Genomic DNA, 26007 nt, shown 5'->3' on the forward strand with positions numbered 1-26007 from the left:
AAGCAAATAATTAAACAGATTGCTTAATAACAGTTACCGTGTTACCTGTGCTACATTCTATTTTATTCTTACCTAGCAAAAACTCTGCACAGCAAGGATAGGGGATGGGATCCACGTTTTGCAGGTAGAAGGAATGGACCACAGAGAGGTGCAGCCCATGCACGTAGTAGGCACCTCAGGAAGTGCTGGATGCACAAAGGAGGCTGCAGGGTAGAGAGGGCTCCTGAGCACCAAGGCCGGTGTCCCCAGACAGCTCAGCTGAAATCAGCAGCTCATGTGCTTCCTCCTCACCAGCAGCATGGCCACTTCATCCTGAAACTCTTCTACCCAACTGCCTCATCTCCACACGCAGATCCTGATGTCTCAGACAGGACTGCTGGCAGGTTCCAAGTTGAGTCAAGTCAAGGATAATTCAAGAGCCACAGTCCAACATTGCAGGAGCGATGTCTGCTCTGTGTATCAATGTATACCCAATCCTTTGCACAGTACCGGGCACGTAGGAGGTACTCCATAATTCTGTGATGGCTACTGAATGAACACATGGATTTTGCATAACTATACAGGTAGGAGTTGACCTTCTGCAAAGCATTTGGTCACGATTGAACTCGTTTGATCAGGGGAGGCAGTCATTCTAGTTCGCTGGAGCCAGATGTGGATTTATAACCTAATTTGGCCTATTGGCCACCAACAGGGTGTAGACTCTGGGTTGTAGTAAGACCACCAGTCTACCCAAGGCCAAGGAGGGCTCCACTGTCATCCCTGAGTTGAGATCTAAGAGTGCTCCTTCTTGTTCAGCCTATTCTCTGGCCCCCAGGTGAGAGATCAGTGTGGGCTGACTGGTCTGAGAAATCTTCCCGGCAAAGAAAAGGCAGGAGGAAGGATTTCCAGCAGCAAAGGGGAGAGAGCAGAGAGCGGTGTGCAGTGACAGTGAGGGGCAGAGACGCAGAACATATTCCCTGCGGTTTGAGAAGGAACCTCTTCCAGGGCCGTGCTTCCTCTTTGACAGGTCTAGGGTGCCCCTGTGCTGGTAGTGACCAACTTTTCCTCAAAGATCCAGCAGGGGCTGCAACACGTTTTGCTTAAAACTACAGCTGGTTTGTAATTTTGGCCTCAGATAGTAATTACAGCTGTCGGGGCTCCTTGGAGAGATAATTACGGAAAGAATTCAGCACATTCATTTTATCTACACACTTAACCATCAATTAAATCATTACCATCTAATCCTATTCCAGAGTCTAGAAATGTTCTGTGAATATGTAATTTTGAAGGCACTGAAGTTTGTTTTCAGATGGTTTTAAGTGAAAAATTGCCCAATTTCCATAGCTGATGGAGGCTTTCCCTACGAAAGCAGAGCCGAGAGTGTCTCCTGGCTTGTGGTGGCTGCCTCCCCGGAGGCCTGTGCTGTGTGAAAGCCCAGGAGGGAACAGATTGGCAGGTGGGATCCAGGACTTTGCTTTTGATCTCCCATGGAGTTCATGGTTGTCCACAGCAGGATTAGCACTGGGATTTAGAGGCCAGTGGCTGGGGACAGACGGGAGGGTGGCTTGTTTGCCAAGAAGCTTCCAGGAGGCTCCTCCCCTGCTGGGATTCTACGAGGGCCCTGGGCCACCGTCCATGAACTCAAAGCCAAGAATGGGGTCTTTTCACTTGGGGAACCCAGGAAAGAGTGTGGTGTTCAAAAGCACAGGCTCTGGAGTCAGACCACTGGGTTTACATTTTGGCTCTTCCACTTCTGAGTTGTGTGGCCTTGAGGAAGTTTCTAAATTTCTCTAAAACTCAAATTATTCAACTCCTTAACAACACAATAATAGATCCCACCTAATAGAACTGTTGTGAGACTTAAATGAAAAAAATGAATGTAATGTGTTTAACACACTGTCTGGCACTTAACAGATGCTAGGTAAATTTTGATTGATATTATTGAACATACATGGATGTACAGGGAAAGGAGAGAAGTGGAAGGGAGAATTGGAGTGTCCAAAAATGTGCCTCCAGGGGAACCAGGGGCCTCTGAAGACATGTGGCTATAGGCAGGCTCAGTTGCTGGGCACCACGTCTCAGGCTTCACTGTCTACAGCTGCTGCCCTCTCAGACCTTGATCTCCCCTGGGGGTGACCCCCAGGAGCTCCTGACCACAGCCTTGCTCTGTACCCCTCTTGCCTGACCCCCCAGGAGCTCCTGACTGCAGCCCCACTCTGCATTCTCCTTCCTGATCCCGCCCTTACCCGGCTCCAGCAGCCTCACTGCTCTGCCGGCTCCCTGAACAAGCCTGCTCTCCTCCTACAGCTCTGACTGTCCTTTTCTGTCTCTCTCATGGGCTTTCACGGCCTGGCGGTGGGCATAGTCATACCCCAGGTTTCTGTCCTAAGCCACTTTTGTTTTTTCTATACCACACAAAGCAGGTTTTGAAGAGGGGCGCCTAATGACCCACAGGAATGCAACTGCTCCCTGACCTCCTACTTCCAGAGAGACAATTCTTCTAATAGGCAGGACTCCCGGGCTGAGTCAGCTCTTCAGACTCTGTGTACCCAACATTGGGGTCCCAGAGGCACTGTACCAGTGGGGCCCTGGGGAAGTTTCCTGTTTGTGAGCTGACTGTTCCAGACTGTGGCCAGTTTTTAGGCTCAGTCCATCCTGCTCTCCTGCCCACAGCATGTGGCTGCTCTGCTGAGGTTACTAGAAAGCCCAGCTCTTGTACCTACCATGGAACTAGCCATAGGGCTGGCATTTGCCCTGGCATGAGCAGCCACTCTGTGGGAGCCCCAAGCTGGAAACCAGCCCTGGGCAGAGCGTCAAGTCCAGGTGCCAGACCAGCCTGAAGGGCACCCACTTGGCCTTACAGTTGTGCCCAGCCCTGAGCCAAGGGCTGCAAAGGGAATGAGAAGCTCCCAACAGGTGAAATCATGGAGCCGAGATGTCTAGTCTCTACGTTCGAGGATAATCATGGTTATCTTTGGAAGGACTATAAAGTGAATATTAGTTTTTACCTACCTCTGAGAGTTGTAAGAATTAAATAAGTTAATAAATGCAGAACACTTACAAGCGTGCCTAGTACCTAGTGTATGCTCAATGGATGTTAGCTATCATTATTGTCAGTATTATTAAAGGAGAAACCAGGACTTACTCTTGGGCTGGTCCTCCTGTCCAGTGATCTCCAAGTCCAGTGACATCATGACAACTTCCTGATCCTTAATTTAAGCATTAGTAGCACAGATACCACAGGGTGATGCCTTAAGAACCTGGATCCTGGCACTGCCCAGAGCAAGGGAAGGGAAAGCCCTACCTGGCCCCTCTGCATTAATTCCTTCAAGGGGAATAAGGAGGGGGCGCCCCGAGCTCCCTCCCCAGAGGCATAAGATTAGTACACTTGTCCCCCCTTGCATCTCCTCCTCTCCTCCTGGAAAATGTGCATAGGTGACTCCTTCCCTGTCCTTCTGTCTGTGAGCCCACCTGGACCCTGGGCAGCCCCCCAGGCTTCCTGTGATGACTCATGAATAATGAAATGATGCCCATCCAGTGGGCAGTAGGGAGCCAATCCTTGAGAGGGGGTTAAGAGGGAAGCAGGGGGCACACCAGCACCACCTGGAGTGTCCCCCCTGGAGCCCGGGGAAGCACATCTGGGCACCCTTTTGCTTCAGCATTTCGGGTTTGGCAAATAGAAGTGTGTGGAGTCTGCAGAGCAGGTGAGGCCACTGGCTGATGGGCTGCTAAGGCTTCCCAGTGCCCTGGAACAGTAGGGTTTCGGGTCTGACCAATCTCGACCTTGTGTCAGAGCCCCTCTGAGCAGGAGGCAGGAGCCTGTGTCGCAGTGAATACACCAGGTAACTGCTCGCCCACTTTCTGCCCCACCCCAGCGCCTCAACCCAGTTCTCTGTCTTTCCCTCCAGCTCTCCCTGGCTTCCTATTACAGGATAGAACCCAAATTCCTTAGGGCACACACAGAGCACTTCACAACCTGGCCCTCCCTATCTGCAGGCAGAGCCCATCGCTGCTCTGAACATTTTATGCCGCAGCCACACCACACAAGCTCCTTCTAGGACCCTGGCAACACTGTTCTCTGGGCTATCATTTTCCTTTTGTACATGCTATTCCCTCTGCCTGGGTCACACCCCAGAGTCCCCTTGCAGACATTTACTTCTTTAGGACTCAACACAAACATAACCTCCTCTCTGTGTGCATAGCTTTGTGATAGCTCCCACAGTGCCATTTTGTAATTTTGTGTTTGTTTTCCTGAATAGACTGTGAGTTCCCTGAGAACATGGATTGTATCTCATTCATCTCTGAATGCCTAGACTCTTGTATAGGCCCAGCACATGAGTTAGTGCTCAGTGTTGGCTGAATGAGAGAGAGAGAGAGAGAGAGAGAGAGACGGGGAAGGCCCAGATTCCCAATGGCCCAGCCTCCCACGTGCTCGGCATGAGGTGTGCAAGCCTCTTTCCTGACTCACAGATCAGGGGTCCTACACTGACAGTCATTGTACAGTTTTGGAAGATGCATGTTTAAACTTCTGTGCTCCAAAAAGCTGCATAGAGGAAGCCCTCACTGACAACACCCCATGCTTTCCCTAACAGCACGAGCTCTCCATCTCTGGAGGGGCTGTGAGAAAAACCTTGATGATCCACAAAGAGAGAAACACTGCTGGGCTTGGTCCCGTGGACTTTGGGATATTTCACACTTCAAGACGATCTAGTAACTTTATTTGTGAAACTGGGAAGGTGAGAGGTGGGGAGGCAGCAGGGAATGAGGACAGAGGTGGAGAGGGCCAGGCCTCTGAAGGGCTTCAGAGCCACCTGCTCCTGTCTGGGATGTGTTCCGAAAGCAGCCTTCCCAGCATGAGGGTGCCGCGCCAGGCACAGGGACCTGACTTGAGGCGTGGGGGAAACATCGCTGCCTTTGATGGCTCCTCCTAAATGATCAGTGTGTGCACAGATACTTCATGTGGACCTTAGGGCTCCGGATCCCTGCTGCGGCTCACCTCAAGGACAAAGGACAGAGTAACTGCACACACCTCCTGCTCCAAAGAGCACGTCCGCAGGGAGTGTGCTGCTTCAACAGGATGACCATGCTTTATATATTGCAATTTCCGGCTGTGATTATCCATTTTAATCTATGCTGAAAATGGCAACTGTATCCACTGTGTCTCCAATGTTGTGTAACGTGTGGTTCTGATTTCCAGACTTACTGGGATAGTTTGATAAATTGGCAGAACCACCTTTACTACAGAGCACAAAGAATTGTCTCAAAATAACTCACCTTTTATATAAACATAAGGCCCTCAAACGCAATGCTTTAGCAGGCATAACGAGTTAGAGGCTGGCTCTGCAGCTTCCCCAGAGGCCTGGCCCTGCTTCCAAAACACCTGCCTGCTGCGTCGTCGTGGTGAACGAACAGCACCAAGGAGGAGGCAGCTGCTAGGCCCACGTGGTCGGTGCCGGGCAGTGGCAGGGCTGGGGTGGAAAGGAAAGCCTGGAGTAGCCGGGCCTCGGTCTACCTAGGATGAAGGGGGGTGGCCAAGGGTGTCCTGACGGTAGCAGGGAGGGAGGCAGAGGGTGGGTAGCCTGGGGCTTTCACAAGAAGGTTGAGGAGCAGGAGAGACAAACCACCACAGTGCCCTGACGTGCACGGAACGTGAAGGATTAAACAGCCTTCTTTTGAGAAGGCTACAGAGAGAGAGTTGTGACTCCAGGGAAGAACCAGGATCCAGGTAAAGAGAGGAAGTGAGTAGGTTTTAATAAAGGACTAAGGGTGCGGGGCAGTTTGATGGCGGCAGAGCAAGAGTGCCATAGAGGGGCTGGAGAAGAGGAGAGGGGGCTGTGTGGGAGACGGGGCAGTGCGGGGAGGGTGTGGTGACAGGAAGGAGAGGAGCAGCGACTGGCCTGGACAGGAGTGCAGAAAGCAAGGCCTGGCAGGTTTGGTCTCAAGGGGCAATGTCTGCCTTACCTGGAGGAGGTGAGGTGACCAGGCTGTCCTCGGGTGGGAAGATAAAGCCGCAGCCATCTTCAGACCGGCTGGCTGCTCCCCCAGAGTGGTCTGAGAGACGACCTGAGCCCTTCCCTCTCGTGTCACCCAGTGTTTGTGAGCCGCAGGTCTGCTGTGCCCTGCTCTTCCCACCCTCACCTGCCTGCCTGACCACCACCACCTCCTCCCTGTGCCCATCGACTGCATCAGCCCCGTCCTTTCTCCCTGGTGCCGATCATTGCCCTCCTGATGAGTGGCCTGCCTTGCCTGCAATGCAATACCTCAGGTTCATAATAATACAGTGTCAGCTCTCCTGCTCTACTGGGCACTTGCTAAGTGCCGAACATGCTTCATCTGATTTTACCTTCACCCTATGAGGTAAACAGTACTGTCTTCCCCAGATGAAAGAAGCTGAGGCTTAACCAACAGACCCAAAATCAACAGGCAAATAAGGGGTAGAGCCAGCAGGTGGAGGGACCTTTCATTCACTGTTATATGCCCCTTCCACACCCTTGTCAGGGCTGTGCGCTCCAGTGACTTGTACTTGGCCTTGTGACTTGCTTGACCAATAGAACGTGGTGGGGTGATAACATGCCAGTTCCAAGTGAGGGATTTAAGAAGTATCATATGTTTCTACTCACCCCCTTGAGCATCTGTCATGGGAATAACATGCCCTAGATAACAGGGGCTTCTTCAACCTGGTCCTGGAATGGAAAGACACAAAAGCAAACCTCTACCTGTCTGGCAGAGCTGCAGCCAACTCTCGAACCCATGCGCACGAAATTAGCATTGATTGTTGTAAGCAACTAAGTTTCGGGGCTGTTTGTCATTGTAGCAAAATCTGACTAATACAGATTTAAACTGAGACCTTTCTGATTCCATAAGGTGCTTTCCAACTCAGTGTTCTTCCACCCCAGTGCTTCTTGGGCGTAGTTACCAAGCTTATTTAGACTGGATCCAGAGGTGGACTTCTGTCCACCCTCTTGGGAAAGGCTCTCTCTCTTCTTCATCAAGATGAATCTCACAACCTATCCATGTTCCACCTGAACTTTTCTTTTTCTTCCCCTGCTCTTTCCCTGGAAAAAAAAATTTGCACATGCTTACACATCTCCGCAAACCTCTCAACCCCACATCTCTGCGGGTCAGGCAGCTTCGAAGAAGGCACAGCTTCTTCAAACCAGCTTCTACGTGGTCAATGTAGGCGTCACACAGCTATGCTGGTTCTAAAAGATTTTTCCCTCCTGAGCTGTTATTATTCGGCTCACTTAATGTAAAACTAAAACAATGCCTTAGAATTTTCAAGAAAATTCTTTTGTTTCCATCCTGCTGGCACCAATTCACTCTCCCTTATGACTTCACATTCCCAAATGATTTGTGATGTGGGTTTTTTGCTAATTTACTTTCAGTTGTTTTGCTTCTGCTATTTCTTCCCCACCTAATCATCTGCTTCAATGTAACCATAATTTGCAAAGCCAGTAGGACGTGCAGTGAACAATATGCAGTAAAATTGACTAACAGAAAGGCCTTTGTTTTTAAAACTCTAAAAACTAATGGAATACTCTTTTTTATTGTAGAAGTCATGCTATGTTCTGTGAGTTTTATCCACAATGCGTTTTTAAATGTTGTATTCTGGTGAGACTAAACTTTGTAGTTGTAAAGGTTTGATTCCTCCAAAGTAGACCATGATTTTTCCTAGTTAGCTTGGCAAGTCTGAAGTGAAAATTTATGATTTTGCTTATGCAGCATTCCTTCCATCCTCTTCTGATAAAAGAACCTTCTTTTTCTTGAGGACTGGCCTCCTAATCCCCATCCATGCGGTTTGGGTAGAGGTACCCGCACCCTCAGCTCCAGGAGTGTCTTTGTGGCCCCCTCCCCAGGCTTCAGCCCAATGGGCACATTCAGGGATTGCCCCAGGGAGAGCCTGCGACCCAATTGAGACCCAGGAGTTTTGTTCGGAACTATCAGGAGGAATCACAGCTTTCCACTGGACTTGGGATGGAGTTGCTAACTGCTATCTTGCCATCAAAACAATAAAACACACCCCAGAATGGAGTGAAAGAAAAGAAATCAGACTTGAGAGGTGTAGAAAGTGATGATGAGACAACGAGACAACGTCAGATAATGACATCGTCTGAACCTCTGGATCCAGCTGTGTCTGCAGTGGTCTCTTGCAAGAGACTCACATGTACCCCATGACCAAGAACAACAAATCTGACAAAGCTCCTGGTCAGAATTCCAATTCCGGAGAGAGAGATAGCTAGAAAATTGTTCTGCACACACAAAAGCAGAGGAAAAAACACACAAAATACCCAGTCTTAATTTTAACATGCGAATGAGCAATCAAGGATCACTAAGTAAAAAAGAGCTAACAGCATTACAGATTTAAAAAAAATAACACATTCAGGAAACAAACTAGAATAAAAAATCAAAGTCAAATGTGAAGTAAAGAAGCATGTATAATGATTTTAAGCAATTAACGTCTAGAAAATCTATGCATAAGCAATGCTGCACATTGACCTCAAGATATCAGATAAGAATGTCCCGACTCACGGACGCAGACCATGCCCCATGGTATCAGCAGGGCCAACCGCCAGGCACCCTGTGGGCTGTCCACCTTAGGACTGGAGGTGTTTCACTTCTGATTCTGTTGCCTGCGGTTCTGCTCACAGAAGAGCTGCCCTCTGACTCTGCCCGCGGCTTCCCTGTACAGGGGTGCAGGTACTCAGGTTGGGCCGATCTCAAAGGCAATCTTCGCCCATCCCCCTGTGCAGTGTCTTGAGAGGCTGTTCTAGAGAAGTTCTGATTGTTGGGAAAGTTTTGTTTCTATAGAGTTGAAACGACTTCACTAGGGTTCCCACGTGTTGATGCTGGTCTGTCCATCGACACAACTCTGAACGTCTCCCCAGGGTGCTTTCTTTTTTGCTTATGGTTATCGTACCCGTAGCCCTTTCACAGAGGGTGCTCCCTACCTAGAGCAGAGCACAGACCCCACCCAATACAGCCGATGGAACCTGATGCCCAGAGAGCCTTAGATGGGACAATTATCACACCCTGAGTCAAGTGGGATGCTTTGTGTCTCTAAGAACAGAAAACCAACTGAAACTTCTTTAAAGACTAAAATGAATATATTGTCTCACATAAATCAAAAGATGAGAGGTACATTTTAATCCAGAGGTTTCTAATGTCTTAGACTTCTGCTTTAGGTCTCTGGGATTCTCTTGGCTTTGCAGTCTTCAGTGTAAAAACAGCTACAAAATCTAAGTGACTATCATCAATGATTATGAAAATGGTTAGGGGAAATGTTGGTAGGAAACTTAATGATGGGTGGATTAAACTGGCACACATCTGCAACCACTGATCTATCTTAAAATCACTGAAAACAGGATAACCAGACGTGACATGTGTGCTTCTTGCTTTAACACAGCACATCACTACCTATTAAATATTCTCCCCAAAAGTTTGAATTTCAGTTGAATCAAGCCTCTGGATCTACCTACCAATTTGTAGGAAACATGGATATAGAAGAACACATTAAACCACAGCATGAGAATGCAGACAGCCAAACTGAAAATGTGGAAAATTTTACGGAATAAATGGCATTAAAAGTGGTGAGGGAGGGGTTGGAAAACTGTTTAGAGATTAAAAGAGACAAGAGAAATGTTAACCATATTCAAGGTCTTGGATCCCGTGTTTGGATCCTGATTCAAACAAACCTATTGTTAAAAGGTAGTTTTGAGACAATTTGGGAAATTTGAATTCAAACATATTAAATTACATTCAGGATTATTGTTAATTTTGTTAAGGACAATAATGGTTTTATTGTTAGACATTTTAATGTCTTTTTCTGTTAGAGATGTATATGTGCATATTAATAAATTAAATGATGTAATGTCTGGGATTTGATTTAAAATATTCCAGCATGGAGAAAATCAGGTAAAATGATAGTAACTGTTGGAGCTGAGTGATGGGTAGTTGTGCATATTGAAATATCTGCACTATAAATTTATAAGAAATAACTGAAGCTGAGCCAGACCTCAAATCTATGCCTGATGCATCACAGTGATGAACCACAGTGTGGCTGAGGCTTCAGTGAGTCAGAGAGATACAAGAGAGCTGGAGAGAGACTAAAACACAGAAATGGAGAGGGGGAGAGAGAGAGAAGTGGAGAGAACCGGATAGGCTGATTGAGAGATCATACAGACATACTGATGCTGTCACTTTCAGAGAGCTCAGCAGGGAACTCACCAGCACCTGAACAGCGTAAGAAGGTGAATGGAGAAGTAGAGCAGTTGGCTGGGGCTGAGAGCCTCAGATAGCTGTGCAGGGGGCCCTGGCTGACAGGGCACTGGCCACCGGGGCTTTGCCAGGGACCAGTCTCAAGGGTGGCAGAGGCAGGCAGGGTAGCAGGACCTCTACCAAAGTCAGCCCTACTGAAGCTGTAGCACAGGGCTGGGACCAGAAGCTGAGAGCAGTAAGGACTAGCTGACCTAGTGTAAATAACTAGCACTGGGGCCTGCAGATGACAAGGGTGGCTCTGCAAGCCATACCCAGCCCCAGTGGCTGCAGGAATAACTCTAGGTCCCAGCTAGTATGGGGCTGAGGGCTGCGCTCCCTAACGCAGGAGGGCCTGACTCAGGAACTGGGGTGCGGAACCGAGGAAGCCTTGGGCATTTGGGAGGTATGGAATGACATTGATGCCCAGTGCCTCCTCTCTTAGTTTATTTTAATTATAAGTAAAGAAACCAAATGGAACTAGCTCCGAAGTTTTTAAAGATAGAGGGAAGTTTCGTGGAATTCAGGGGCAGGAGTGTATCTAGGTTGCAGGAAGGACTGCGGCTGGTAACCGGAAACCTTCCAGAAGCCAAACGTTTATCTCCTCTCTGACTCTGCTCTCTTCTTCTTTTTTCATCTCTATGACATTCTCCCTGTCTCTCTCTCTCTCTCTCTCTCTGTCTCTCTCTGTGTTCTCATTTCCCTGTTTCTTTTTTCCCTCTCATCCCCTCCCCCACTGTCCCATGGAGGGACCCCACCTTGGGCTGGTTCAAATGGCTGAGGCAGGGGTATGGGGAAGAGGCAGGTAAAGAGCCCGGCCACGAGGTGCAGCAAGACTCCCAGGGGTAGAGGGCACTTCAGACGGGGAGGCAGTGGTGTCAGCGTGAGCTGGGATGACACTGCCAAGAGCTGGCCAGTGGCATATTTACCATCAGCCGTCCTGAGCTCCACCACACCCACATTCATTCAGCCCACGTTACCGAGCCTCTGCCGCATGCCATGTGCCATCCCCATGCCGGGGATGCGGTGTTGAGCGAGGCAGGCGAGACCCCTGCTGCCGTGGAGCTTGCATGCGATGGCGAGAAACAGATCACAAACAGTTAAACAGAAAAATAGGTCATCCTAAGCTGGAGGACGAAAACACGACAGCGAGATGTGACAGGAGTGAGGGGGGCTGCTTTGTGCTGGGTGCTGGGGAAGGCCTGTGAGAAGGTGACTCCCCCTGACTGACCTGAAGCAGACAGCGAGCCTGGGGACAGCATTTCCATCACAAGGGAATAGCCAGCGCACAGCTCTGGAGCAAGGGCCAGGGTGGGATGTCCCGAAGCAGAGAGGACAGGGGTGTGGCCAGGACATGAGCAAGGAGAGGTGAAGACGCAGGAGACTAGAACAAAAGGGAGTCGGAGCCAGGTGCGCAAGGCACCCCCAAGGTTCTGATCTCAGGAGCACCAGGGAAGGGGCCTTAAGCCCTGTGTCCTTCAGCCAGCCCCCTCTGCGGTCTCGCCTGGTGTGACAGGCCAGAGGCTCCCTCAGGCTGGAACTCAGCTTGCCCACAGGGGCAGCATGCCAGTCCCTAACTAAGCCCAGGGGAGCTCCCCCCTTCCAGTCATTGCTGCTCCTGGGTCACTTTTCTCCCCTTTCTTTACTGCCTACCCTAATTGCTGGCCCTGATGAGAATCCAAGCCCTTCAGGCCTCCAGCTCCAAGAGTCGCCCTTCATTTAATACTCAGTACCCCACACTTTCTGAGCCCCACACCTTCTGTCTAGCCGTAAGTTGATTTCATCTTCCCATAGAGCTCTGCGATTGCCTGAATGTTTGTTTATGTGTCTCACAATTCTGATGGTTGCTTGTTGCCTTTTCCACTCCCAACTGCACTCCAGGCTTCTCTGTGGCCGTCTTGAGAAGTCTCAGAGCTGCTTCTACCAGCCACCACTCTCTCCCTGCCCTGTCCCACCATCCTACCCCAAGCGTGCACACAGCCCCTTTCGTTCATCCCCCAAAGCATGCTAATGTCAGACTATAGCATTGAATGAAGTGTCCCTAAAGGTTAAGAAAACCTGAGCAAATTATAAGACAACACAGATAACTGGAACTGAAAAGTCTACAGCCAGGGAAAGAAACATCTGCCAATATCCTAATTGCCCCTGCCAATAGGAAGTTGCCTACAGGGTGCACATTTTACATTGTCATGCGGAATAACACAGCCTCTCATGCTAAGATAGGACCTGGGTGTTACCTTTGATAACCTAAGGTAGCCCCTAAAAGAGCTTCTCCCCCAGGGCCTCAGCAAACTGTGGTTTTTCACTAGGGTGCCAAGCTGCAGGAAGGCATGAAGCTCTAGTCAGTTTGAAGTCAGCTTTCTCTGTACTTGTCAAGTGGTGAGTTTGCCTAGAGGGGGCTCCTGTTTCCACTTCACACAAAGACTCAATGTTAATAGCATAGCTGAGAGATACATTTCATGGCCTGCCATTTGCCATATTTTTCAGAGGAAAGCAGATAAACAGATTAGAGAAAATTAATTGTGCTGATAGGTTTTGGTTTTTTGACATTGTGAGCATCTTTGGGATGAAAAGCTAATAGTTGGAATACTGCCAAAAAATGTTAATATTATTAATAACTTATATCAATAAAAGCCTCTAAACCTTTGGAAGGAAAAGAAAGTTTCCTATCTTATACCCTCTTTTCAAAACAACACATTTAAGGGTCTTTTTGTTCCTCTCTCTCTCTCTCTCTCTCATCTCTCTTTCTCTTACTCTGAATATACTATGACATTAAAAATAAAACTCCTTTGGACTTCCCAAAATTAAGCTCTGTTCAGCCTGGAGGTGTGTTTATTCTACACAACTACATCCCAATGTTTAAGCTAATTCTGAGACCTTTTCCCAAATCAAGAAAAGCACATCTATGAATCACACTTGGGAAGAGAAAGGGGAGCATGAGGTCCAGGGTAGAGTGTGAAAACTCTGCTTGAGGACTTCATGTGTCTGGTGCTCTTGTTACTGCCCAATTGGGTTCTTTGCCTGTTGCACAGGATGAAGCCGATACACTGAGACAACAGGATTGCAGCAGAGAAAGAGTTTAATATCACAAGGCACTAAGTGAGGAGATGAGAGGAATTTCTCAAATCCGTCTCCCTAAGAATTTGGGCCTAAGGTTTTCAAAGGTAGTTTGGTAGACAAAGGGCTGGGGAATTGGGTCTGCCGATTGGCTGACGATGAATTCACAGGATTGAGAAGCAGAAATTGTCTTGCTGCACTGAGATAGTTCCTTAATAGAGGGTCACAGGACCTGTTGGGTCAGTTCCCAGGCATGGCCACTGGTCTGTTTGGTGTCAACTGGTCTCCCCAAATGCAGAGTCTGGAAGATATCTTAAAGACCAGTCTTAGGTTTTACAATAGCAATGTTATCTACACAAGCAATTGGGGAAGTCACAAATCTTACAGCAGTCAAGGGTACATGACTCCTAAGCAGTAAGCAATTATAGGAAGGCAAGTGATAAAATAATGGCTGGTTAACTTTTTAGGTAGACCTGTAGTTCTGTAGAAATCAGACTTTTACCACAGTTCTTGCCTTATGTCCTTACATTACCTTAATATAGGCAGTTTAATTCTATCCCTCGTGGTATCACAGTAGGCTGTGAATCCCACAGCTGGTCTCTATGGCATGTATAAACTGGACAAGAATGACCATCCCATGGGTCATGGCTGCTGAAGTGAGCATCACCACCCAGTCAGGTGAGGCTGGTCCCACCAGGTGCCCAAGAAGGAAATCGCCCAGTGCCTGTCAGCTCTTCCTCAGGTAGTCTGCAGTAGTAATTCCAACAGCCCCTCAGTACCTTCCCTCTCACTCTAAGCCACTCTCTTTAGAAAGAAGAACCCTAGACTTGACCATGTCTTTCCCCTTCAACAACTTCCACCGACTGGCCATACCTCTTTCCGTGCCCTAACCTGGTTTACTATTTTGTACCTTTTCTCCTGGTGCTTCCTCAGCCTAGAATACCTGTCCTACTTTCTCACCACGTAAATCCTCCATAATCCTCAGGGTTCAGTTTAAATGCCACCTTCTCTGTGAAGTCTCCATTGAGCCACACCCCATTTAAAATGAAGTGCTCCCTTAATACTTTGATTATGATTCACATTGACTGCTTATCAGCTCTAGTTTTTGTTTTATAGTTAGTTAGGGACATCTGTCTTCCCTCTTAACTGTGAACCCCTGAGGTCTGGGATCATGTTTCCTCACCATGGTGAAAGGGAAAAGTAGAGTCCGTCAGTATTCACTGAATTGATGTAATTAGTTGATTTGGGTTCATTGCGGACCTTTACTACAGAAGGCTATCGAGCCTTTACTCTGTGGTCCATAGAGAAATTTCTAGCATAGAGGAGTCAACAAGCAGGAGGGGACTGGTCAGTGTGAGAGTGCCCCAGGCAGGACTAAGACCAGACGCAGTCTGCACACAGCTCCTCACAGGGGGCAGAAGCACCCGGAGAAGACCCTCAAGGCACCCATACATGCAGAGGCTCAGAGCAATTCTCTCCACTGTCTCCCTCGCGTCAGGCCCAGGAGAGCTGACCTTGGAGTCTCGCTCTGCAGACAAAAAATGCCCACTGTCCATGGTGGTAATGGTGATGCCAAATTCACAGATGAACAGATCTAAAATCCATATTATTGTGTGCTAAAGTTTAGGGTCAGTTGGGGGTAGGGGTTGGATATATGACTCCTTATTCATGATGTCTTTAGTATTTGCACTTTTGACTGTGTTATTTTTTCAGAGCTCCATTTGTCCCTTTTTGTAAATGTTGAATTCAAACATTCTGGTCCTGTTATGGGAACAGCCACACAGAGTTCTCAAGTGCCGAAGTAAACTACCCCTTTCCCATCTTCACTCACCAAGACGTCTACGGGGCCAGGGTGAATGGGGTCTTTCAAGGCAAGAAGGTGCTTCAGCTCATCTCACATGATCACTCTGGGTTTTTACTCTTCTGTGTGTTCTTCAATCCAATCTCTACGCTCCTTCCAGGATCCTAGCCCTGAAACAAATCTGACCATGTTCTTCCCCTTCTTCAAATTCTTCAACAACAGCCCTTTGCCCTGAACAAGATCAACATCAGATCAGCCACCTTGGTGTTCAAGGTCCCCTGTGCCCCTGCCTCCATCTCTTCCTTGCACTCTGTGCTGGGGCCACAGAGTGAAAAGGGCTGCTTTTCACTCACCCCTATTCCCTTGCTCCTGCTTTAACTTTTTCTTGTGCTGTTCTTTCTACCCCTCTTTGCTTGTAGATCCAGTTCATCTTTTAAGCATCTGCTCAGTTGTCATCTTCTTCACGAAGCATTCTGAAGATCCTCTAGTATGAGCTAAATGTTTCTTGTCTGTGCTAACATCTCCTAGCGCCCTGTGCCTGCCCCTGACATAGCATTTGTTGCTACTTGATATTATCTTTGTATGTGTCACCCCAGCATACCCAGCTGCTCCTTCAGGATGGACCCTGAGTCTTATTCATCATTGTATAGCAAGTACCTGGCAAAATGCCTGGCACAAAGTCAGCATTGAATGAGTTCTTGTCGGATAGAATTCCAAGTTCTTCTATCTTACAACTTGTAAAATGATTACTGATTTCTTAGACAAACTCTGCATGTCAGTTTTTCAAATCCATAAGCATAGTGGTTCTATGAATACATAAAAGTAAGTAACTGAGTGCTAGCTATGAAAGCCAAAGAAGTTCCATTTTCTTGGGGACTAAATGAGCCCTACCTTCCCTCTGGCACCCAGTTACCAAGTGCAAGACAACACCTGTGAGAGTTAAGACAGTGGCAATCAAGGTCCCGGCCATCATCTATCTCAGATGGTTTTGCCATGTTACAAAGGCTCTAACAGTTCTCATAAAGGTCTTTGCAAGAGAATTACTTTAGTTGAATGGCAGATTGGGAGATCCATGACAGTTTCCTTCCGAAAGCTCAGAATTCCTGCAAGCCTGGAATTGCCACACCGGCTGTCATGCCTTCAGCTTATCTCAGCAGTCTTCCAAGGTGCCTCTTTGCAGTGCGTAATTTGCTGCAGTGTGGCATTCTGTTCAAGTAAGGATCAGTCAAGCTTCCTTTAAAACAATCACTTTGCAGAAGGAAATGGAAGATTTCAAGCATTTATTTATTTTTTCAACAAATATTGATTGAATACCTCCTATGGGTACATTTGTGGGGAAAAATAGACAAAAATCCTTGCCCTAGTGGAAGTTACATATGAATGGACATAGAGAAAACAGACATTATAAATGAGCATGTTATGTTATATTGAAGATAATAAGTGCTATGAAAAATAAAATAGAGCAAGTAAGGGGGATACGAAGTGTGGTATGGTTTGTTTGTTTATTTGTTTGTTTGTTTTAACAGGTTAATTTTAATAGAAGTATTGGTAGAGCTCACAGAGAATTGAAACATTTGAACAAACACTTGATAGAGATGAAGGAGCTAGCCATATGGCCATAAGGCTATGCTGAGGGGACAAAATGCAAAGGCCTTAAGGAAGTTTGCACAAGGAACAGTGAGGAAAGCTATGTGAGGGGTGCAGAGTCAGAGGGAAGCAGGGGATGGGATCAGAGAGATAAGGGTGGATGGAGCTCAGGTTAACATAGAACCTGGTAGAGCTTCTAAAGTACTTTGGCTCATTCTCTGAGATGAACAAGGAGCTGTCGCAGAATTTTCAAGAGAGATGTTACATGATCCAAGCTTATAACGGATCCGTCTGCTGCTATGTTGAGAATAGACTATACAGGGGCAAGGGTGGAAGTGGGACCATCCATTAGGAGTCTGCTGCTCTAATCCAGATAGAAGTAGCAGAGGCTTGGACCAGTGTAGAAGCAGGGAAAGTGGGGAGAAGTGGTTACATTCTGGATATATTTTGAAGGGAGACCCAACAGGATTTTCTATAGGGTATGAGAGTGAGAAGTAAATAATGATTCCAAGGTTTTGGGTCTGAACAACTGGAAGGATGGAGGTGCCATGAAGAGATCGCAGGTAGAACACCTGTGCAGGGCTACCAGGAGTTGGACCTACTAAATTAGAAACAACCATTGGATATCCCCAGGGAAACATCAAGTAGCAATTAGATGCAGGAACGTGGAGTTCCAGAAAAAGATCAGGCTTTTGTTGCAAAGATGGTTGAGATGTAAATGAGGGAGAAAAGAGGTCCAAAGACTAATAGAGACAGTCCAACATTTAAAGGGAAAAGAAGAGAAACTAACAGAGACTGAGAAAGACAAAGTAATTGAAGTAGTAAGAAAACCAAGATAGTGTGGAAAACTAGAAGGCAAGAGAAGAAATTGTTTCCAGAAGAAGAGAATGGAAAGACATGTCAAATAAGATGTAAATTAGATGGAGATTGAGAACTGACATCAGGTTTATCAATGTGCTGGATATTGGTGACTACAGGGTTGAAGAGTGTTCTCCCAAAATGCATGTCTACCCAGAACCTCAGAATGTGACCTTATTTGGAAATAAGTTCTTTACGGATATGTTTAGTTAAGATGAGGTCATATTGGATTAGGGTAGGCCATAAATGCAATGACTAGTGTCCTTATTATAAGGCCATATGAAGACAAAGAGGGACATACAAGGAGAAGACCATGTGATGATGGAGGCATAAATTGAGTGATGCAGCTATAAGCCAAGGATTCCTGGCAACTACTAGAAGCAAGGAAGAGGTAAGGAAGGATTCTTCCCTGGAGCCTTCGGAGGGAGCATGGCCCTGCCAGCACCTTGATTTCAGACTTCTAACCTCCAGAACTGTGAGAGAATAAAGTTCTGTTGTTTTAAGCGATCCAGATTTTTGCTTTGTTTTTTGTTTTTTTTTTTTTTTTGGAAATCAAATCTGGCTGTATTTTATTCTTTCCCATACCACTTGCATCATCGGCTTTCTTGGTTCTTGGGCCTTCCAACTTGGACTGAGTCATGCTACTGGCTTCTCTGATTCTCCAGGTTACAGACAACCTAGTGTGGGACTTCTCAGCCTCAATAAAAAGTTGAGCCAGTTCCTCTAATAAATCTACTCTCTATCAATCTATGCTATTTTTTGTCTCTCTAGAGAATCTTGACTAATACAACACCATAAATAAAACACTACCTGGTGTGATCATCCATGAAATGATTCCTGGAAAAAGAAAATATTTTTATAATATTAAGATCAGTTTTTTGCTTTGTTATGGCAACTCTAAAAAACCAATACTTGGTAAATTGGTCATTAACATCTGTGTACCTATTAATAGATTTCCTAATCTGTAAAACTGGAATAAAAGTACTTACCTCAGAGAATTGATATGAAGACTAAGTTAATTAATATATCTAATGTTCTTAGAACAGTACATACCAAATGCTATATAATGTTAACTATAATGAGTATAAATCTAATCATTTTGTTTTGAAATTAAAACACCCATTTTTACTTATTCTTTGCTTAATTCTCAATTAGCTCATTAATTTGACAGATTAAATTTCCCTTAACTTTTAAACACTAATTTCACATTTAATCAAACTCCCTTGAACATTTTGAAATAAAGAAAAAAACTTAGATATCTAGCAAATAAAATTTTCTTAAATATTTAAGCACTGTTAAAGCAATTGATTAGCTGAATTTCCTTGAACATTTCAAACTCAAGTCACAAATTTACAATGTGATTGTATTAAATACTTCAAGCATCTAACATAATATATGTTAAACAAAATTGTTCCCAGTTGCTTAACTCTTATAATGCTAATAAATAAAACCTTATATTAATACATTTAGATTAAATTACCTTAAGCATTTCAACATCTTAAAAATGAACTTTACAAATTTAATATAAGGGATTTTCCTAAGCATTTAAACAGTGACTGTACATTTAACTTAACTTTAACTAAGTTCTCCTAAATATATTTGTTAGAACCATAAATCTAGTAATTTTCTAGTGAATCATATTGTTAAGCATTTAGCGTAAAAACATAAAGCATAAACAAAGCAGAATTGGGTTAACAATGTGTATTGCACTTGAATAAATATAATTTACACAAAAGCATTGTTACCTCATCATTAATCATTTTTATTTGTTATACCTTTCTGGTGTTGTAAAGTTACTTTTCCAATTTATAGGAATAGAATTATCAGTTCAGGTCCTTTTTAGGAATTGAGGGTACAGATGGCTATTCAGAGATTCAAGTCCCAAATTGCAGCAGTCGAATAACTGTACATGAGGCACAGGATGTCTTGCAGGGGAATTTTACCAGAGCTATGAATTGACAAGGCAAGTCCCTTCTTCTGGTTGGCTTCTGCTTGCTGTGCTGTTGGTGAGAGACAATCCTTGGCTTTTTCAATAGAACTTTGTTTCACAATCCAGTGCACCACATACGTCCTAGGAATCTTTCAACTTTCACCCTTACGTAATCTTTTCCTCATAACTTTTTTCCTTCTTATTCATAATTTGGGTAGATGGAATTATGCACACACACCCACACATAGCAGTTAAAGTCAAGGCTTCCTGCTGAGACTTACTTTTACGCTTTTCTTTTTCATCCTTGATTCTATAATCTTCTATTGACCACTAGGAGCTCTTCCAGAGCTAGGTGTCCATTGTTCATTTTTGTGTTCCTTGTGTTCAACACAAATGCCTGGTGCTCAATAAATGTTTGTTGAATGGATCAATTAATAAAGGTAATGAATATAAATTTGGAGTAATAAATGCCAAATATCCTCCATTTAACATCATCAAGTAATTTTTGCTTTGTAGGAATTCTCTAATTTGCCCCCTCATCTGAAAAAACACGATAGTCTTCTTCATACCTTTGGTGGTGCCTTCAGCCTAGCCCTTGCTTCTCAATTGTTTCTGACAAGCCCAGCTCAGTACTTAACAGCCTGCGTGTCACACGTGCCACTGTTTGCCACTTTTCCCCTGAAGGTCGACTTGACAATGAATCTTAACACACTTTCCTACAAAGCCTGGGCTGTTCAGAATTCTTTTCTGGGCTGAGAATCCTTTGTAAAGAGGCACTGTAGTGGAGTCAGTGTTCAAAGCACAATAATGTGCCAACCCAGGCATAGTACTTAAGAGCATACATTTGAATCCATAAAGGCATGGTGGCAGATTCTGGCTCTGCCTTTTACTGCCTTTATTATTTGGCCTTTTCCAGACTTGGTTACCTCAATGTAAAACTGTAAGTGTAATATCTATCACAGAGAGTTGAGGTTAGGAATGAGTGAGACAAGGTATGCAAAACTCTTAGAACCAATAGCTAGTAGTTATTACCCAAATAGACTCTTTCATTTTCTAAGCACCTACCCCAATCTCCAGACTGGCGGTGGAATTACATTCATATTGCTTTATTTCTTTAGCATACTTGTTCTTAAAGTGGAGAAGGGGAGTGGGAAAAAGGAGAAACTAATCAGATTCTGAGCGAGCAGAGCATGATGATTCTTCATATATTTGCAAAGCTGTGCTAAGCAATAAGTCGAAAAAATCCTGAGATTTTTGTGCTTTTTAAATGAATTTTTAAAATATAAGTTTAACAATATTAAGTACATATAAGATTGAATCATGTAATAAGAGTCACTTCAATTTTTGACAAGCTTCCTGTTTAAAGCCCTTAGATACTTCCTGCAATCAAAACCCATTTTCAAATTCAAAGGGAGGCATTATCTAATGCTCCACTCAGTCTTTTCATGTTCTTTATTTGGGGTCAGTTTCAATGGCCTGTCTCACATCAGCTGTCATTTTTGTAATCAAAATGTCACTTCATATTACAGTTTTCATTGGGACAGTTCTCATCTTTGGTTTCAATTCAGTTTAATTCAAATCAGATCCCTATGTCTCAGGACAATTGAATTTACTTAAAATCCCCTCTGTTCAGATAGGATTGTAACACTACTTCCTGCCAATGCTCCCGAAGTTCCTGGTACCTTCTAAACCCTTGGTGCTGGCTGGGAGGCTGCTGGCTCTGATGACAAGGACACTGGTGCTTCTGCCTACTGAAGAGCCTGGTGGTGCCAGCCCTGGAGCCAGCTAGGGCAGCGTTGTGCTCACTAGTCCTTAAACCTCCATCGCTGTCTCTGGTGTTGATGCCTCAGTCCCCACCACCCTCCTCCCACCAAAATCCCACTGGGTCAGCACTTTTCTGAGTTTTAAAAAAATCTTTCCTCCCATCTTGTTTTGCAGAAATCTTGGCTAAAAAATAATTCATTAGGTTATAGGAGTTTGGAAAGGTGTTATTTGTTTATTTTGTACTGTTTGGTTGAGTTTTTCTAGTCTTCCACTCACAAAAGACAGACAAAAGCGGGTTGGACAACAGCAAAATTCACCCATGCCCTTCTCTTGAGACAACCTTTTTCAGAGCTGACTTGTGTGCCTGACTTTCCCTAGAATAAGTTTGTTTTCAAGAAGCTTCTCTTGTAAGACTGCTGGTAGAGATGACCCCACTACTCCATCAGATGTATTGCAACTCCCCTATCCTGTCATCTGGTGTGCTTGGTCCCTGCCCACAAGCATTCTGGGACCTTAGTGACACTGCCCAAAAGAGGAAAAGAAAGGATGTTGGGCCTGGACAGGATCAGGGCCCAGAAAACTCACCTGGTGAAGGAGAGGGCTTCACCATAAGAAGACGGAGACCAGTAGGCCCCTCTGCAGTATTACCAGGGGCGGAGCTTGGTTCTGGCTAAGTGCACACACAAGGAAATTCCCCAGATGAGCAAAGCCCAGCTTCAGAGGTCAGGCCGGCACTGTGCATCACAATATTAAGACCAATATCCATTCATGCTTTCCTCCTAGACGCAGAAACGAATACCCCTTTCCTCAGGGATGTGTGTGAGTGCTCACACACCACACGCTTCAAAGCCCAGGGTCATGGCTTGGCTTTCCCTCTGCAGTGTACACACTGGCTGTTTTCACTTTTCTTAAGTTATGGCCTCATAGGTGAACTTTTGATCTCTGAAATTCAGTCCAAAATTTCTGTGTGAGAATGTTTGCCACTCTCTCATCATTTATATGTACATTTTATTATTGCTGTAGCCATAGAAGTGACTTTGGTTTTCTTTCTCTCTGTGACTATAGCATTCCTCCCTTTAATCTGTACTGGGAGGTGCCCTGAGTTACGTTAAGTTGAATGCTGGGCTGAGTGTGAAACATAAGAGATCCCACTAGCTTGTCTGGGGCTCCACTAAGAGAGCCCCTCCTCCAAGCTTGGGAACGAGGAATGATGCTGCACCACTCAGACCTCTTTCCACCCCGCCTTGCCGCCTTCCTCTCCACTCCTCACGCGCTGTCCAGTCACGCCAAATTCTGGCAACTCCTTCGGTGCACTGTGCCCTTTCCTGCCTTTGTGCCTCAGCACAGGCTCTTTCCTTGGCCCGGATGTCCTTCCCCCTTCTCTCCTGAGGGACTTCTATTCAGCATATGTGTCCCAGCTCAAGACCCATCCTTCAGAATCCTCCCTGTAGACCTCCTCAATCCCCTTCAAGTAAGTCTGTCCCTTGGTTTTGTTCCTGCAGCATTTTATGCACACCTCTGTTTTCCAGCATCTCACTTTATAATTTCTCCCTCGATAAGCCCTTTGAAAGCAGGGTGAGTGTCCTGCTCGTGGTCTTTGTATCCTCAGCATCTAACACAGTGCCTGGTACTTGTTTGGTGCACATTGAAAATGTGTGAATGAAAACCAATCATTCTTTTTGTTTCTTCTTCCTGTAGAAACGATGACCATGGGTCAGAGGAGTGCTTGTGCCAAGGACACAGTAGGACAACCATCTCACAAAGATCTTAAGCAACTTTTCCCATCCAGCAACATCCAGACGACTCCAGTGACCAAATGCTCAGCTGTAACCACAGCAATAACTGGCCCTCTTTCCAGACTGGGTTTGGTGAACCTGAATGGTCCAGCCACCTTCTGTAGGTGGCCCAAGGTGATGTGCTGCAAGGGAAGCACGTCTCCCATGGCCAAGGACCAAGACTGGACTACAAAAGAAACCAAGTGATAGATATAGTGAGAGTACCAAGAGTACCATGACTCAGTGATTAATATAAGGCCCTTGGTGTTGGGGACATAGCACCTGCCCTGGCAATAGTCACTCTGACATGATGTTATTTGCTAGAATGCCCTGGAAGGACAGAGTATTTAAAAATATATCCAGGTGCTAAATAGGCAGCAGATCTCAATTCACACTCGACTACCTTTGAGCTAATGACTGTCTCCAGAAAATAATGTCACCCCCTGAAGTGCTCCAGCTTTGCAAGGAATAGCCCCAGGAGAATAATAAGACAAGTAGGCTGTTCCCCCTGGAAAAAATCTAGTGCAAGGAGGGCTAGTTCACAGCAAATTCACTGCCCCCTCTCATGCACATGGCAGAGAGAACCAGGTGATCATGGCCCTCTTTTCTGCTAACGCAAAATTCTGAAGTGTCAGAAACCCCAACACAATTTTCTGGGTAGCCAGCAGCCACCTTGTTTCAACTGGTGGTGTTACTATAATGAAAATTAATTGTTATCCCTGCTAGAGAGGCATACATCTCAGTGGCATGAGCATTCTGGAATATCCTTTCCCAGGCACATTTGTCCATTGAGGGAACAGCCTTAGAAACAGGTGTAGCATTGGGTGAGATGAGAGTATGGAGAGAGAACACAGCCGTCCCCTAGGGAAGGCACAGCTTCGGGGCCTTCTTGGCCTGAGGGCCTTCTGGGGTATTTCCATATGCAACAGCCCAGAGTCATAGCCCTGGGCAGCCACAGACAGAGGTTTCCTTCTCACTTCAGACACGTATACCACTTTCACAGCACTTGGGGATGGAAATACCTGCAGGAGTGAAGGTCAAGGGCTCTCCCCGGGAATCTCATTCATTACTCAGCTTCCTTCCTGACTGTGTCTGCCAACCCACTGCCAGCTATGCACCTCATCCTCCTTGCTTCTGCCTCCACATAAATGAAACCAAAGGCTTCAGCGTATCCCGGGAGGACTAGGGGCTGTTACCTAGGAGTCCTCTCTCTCCCACTGTGGGTGCAAGTTACCCCATTCACACATTTGCACCACTACTCCAAGATAACATTTCTCTTTTCATACAGTCTCTTTGCAGCAGAATCCAGAGTTGGATTGCATTACAGTTTATCTTCCTGGAAAGCTCATTATCTTCATTCCAATTAACATTTCAGTGTGGAACTAACTGGGTAGAAGCAGGATCATTGCATGTCTTCGGAAAGCTCTTGTTGCCACAGCTGCCTAGTACTGTACAAGAATCTCTACCCTGATGTCAGATCTAAGAAGGTTAGAAGCCTTTGGTTGTGTGAGGCTGTGTTATTAAACTCAAGTCTCACTTCTCTGATTGGCTTTCAACCACTGGGATTCAACGGGAATCCACGGCTCTGCCTAGGTCTGGTGACATGAGATCAAGGTCATCCTTTGCTCAAGGTTCCCCTCGCTCATCCCTCCCCATTCAGACATTCCCCACTATACCAATGTTTAGAACCAAAGCATGAAGGGCTAGTGTCAACAGGATACTTAGCAGAAATATTGTCTCTAGAGCCAGGCAGATAAGCCCAGAAGAATGGTCCCAGGGAAATCAGACTGCCTCCAATAGATATTAGGCAGCCACCCCAACAAGCTTGGACATGTCCTTGGCAATGGGAGCCTGGGTTGGAGATCCTGAGGCAGCTGTGCCTATTGTTACCCACCTCAGGATCCTCCTGCCCAGAGAGCTAGCAGCCGTGGGGTCCTAATGAGTATGTTGTCAATACGAAACAGAAGGTGGCTTTGTAGGGGCAAGTGGGCAAAGAGGACTGTACACATGGCAGACAGGTGGCTTTGTGTCTGGAAAGCTTTGCCTCGCCAGTACAGCTGTGGCCAGAGGCCAGTTATAAATTTGAACTCCCTCCACTCATTTGCAACTCTGCCTCTGTTCTCTTGCATTCTGTTTGGTTTCCCTTTAGTTTCCTAGTAAATGTTCCTTTTGAAAAATTCCAACCTTGTCTCATTTAACTTGGGGGAAGGGGATTCTCCAACATTTTTCCCAGACTAGAGAAGGAAATTAAAGTACCTTAAAAAAAACTGAAATGGCAGTAGAAAGGGAAACACTCTGATCAGATCTAAGGAACAGACCTTGGGAAAAGCTGGTGCCAAGATAGAAGGAGACACCAGGCCTCCCCAACCCACCTGGCACTGATTCTCAGCCCCTTCGTCTTACAGCCCCTGACTTCAGGGAGATCTGCCCTAGATGTGTGTTGCTGCTGAAGCACCTTCCCGACCAGTGAATCGGGCACATTCAGCAGGCTGTGTGGTGTCCAGGAAGTAACAGGTCATGACAGAAGTCAGGGAGGGGAGGGAAGAGGAGTAGTCTCTATAATGTGGATGTTTTCAAAAGTCTCCAACAATCATTATTCCAAATGGTATGATTTAGTTCACAAGGTCATCAGTAGGACTACATTTTACATGAGGAGAAGAAAGTCCTACTCTTACACTTAAGCCGGGCAGACTGACAAAGCATAGATATGCAAAATGGCTTGCTGTTTTCATGGCCATCCTGTCCTGCAACGGTGGGCATCCCAGTGATCTATGGCTGCATAACAAAGCACCACAAAACACTGTGGTTTAAATAGAAATTTGTTATCTCTCATGATTATGTGGATTGACTGGGCTTGGGTGATCTCTCTCTTGGAGTCTCACGGTTGCTGTCAGGTGGCAGCCGAGGCTGGCATCCTCTGAATGCCTGAATGGACTGGATGTCCATGACGGCTTCTTCTCACACATCTGGCTCCTCAACTGGGATGACTGGAACAGCTGGAGAAC

The 26007-nt window shown here is 45.9% G+C and overlaps 1 protein-coding gene across 1 annotated transcript in view; it reads left to right on the forward strand.

Moving 5' to 3' along the window:
- SYT9 (synaptotagmin 9) overlaps positions 1-25179 on the forward strand; it is a 176521-nt gene extending 151342 nt beyond the window's left edge. The window contains exon 7 of the mRNA XM_069469496.1: positions 22926-25179. Within this exon, the coding sequence (XP_069325597.1) occupies positions 22926-22934 (9 nt within the window). The 3' untranslated portion in view covers positions 22935-25179. The remainder of the gene's footprint in view (positions 1-22925) is intronic.
- Positions 25180-26007: the final 828 nt, after the last annotated feature.

The sequence above is a fragment of the Eulemur rufifrons genome, chromosome 6 (genome assembly GCF_041146395.1).
Source record: "Eulemur rufifrons isolate Redbay chromosome 6, OSU_ERuf_1, whole genome shotgun sequence".
Classification (NCBI taxonomy): domain Eukaryota; kingdom Metazoa; phylum Chordata; class Mammalia; order Primates; family Lemuridae; genus Eulemur; species Eulemur rufifrons.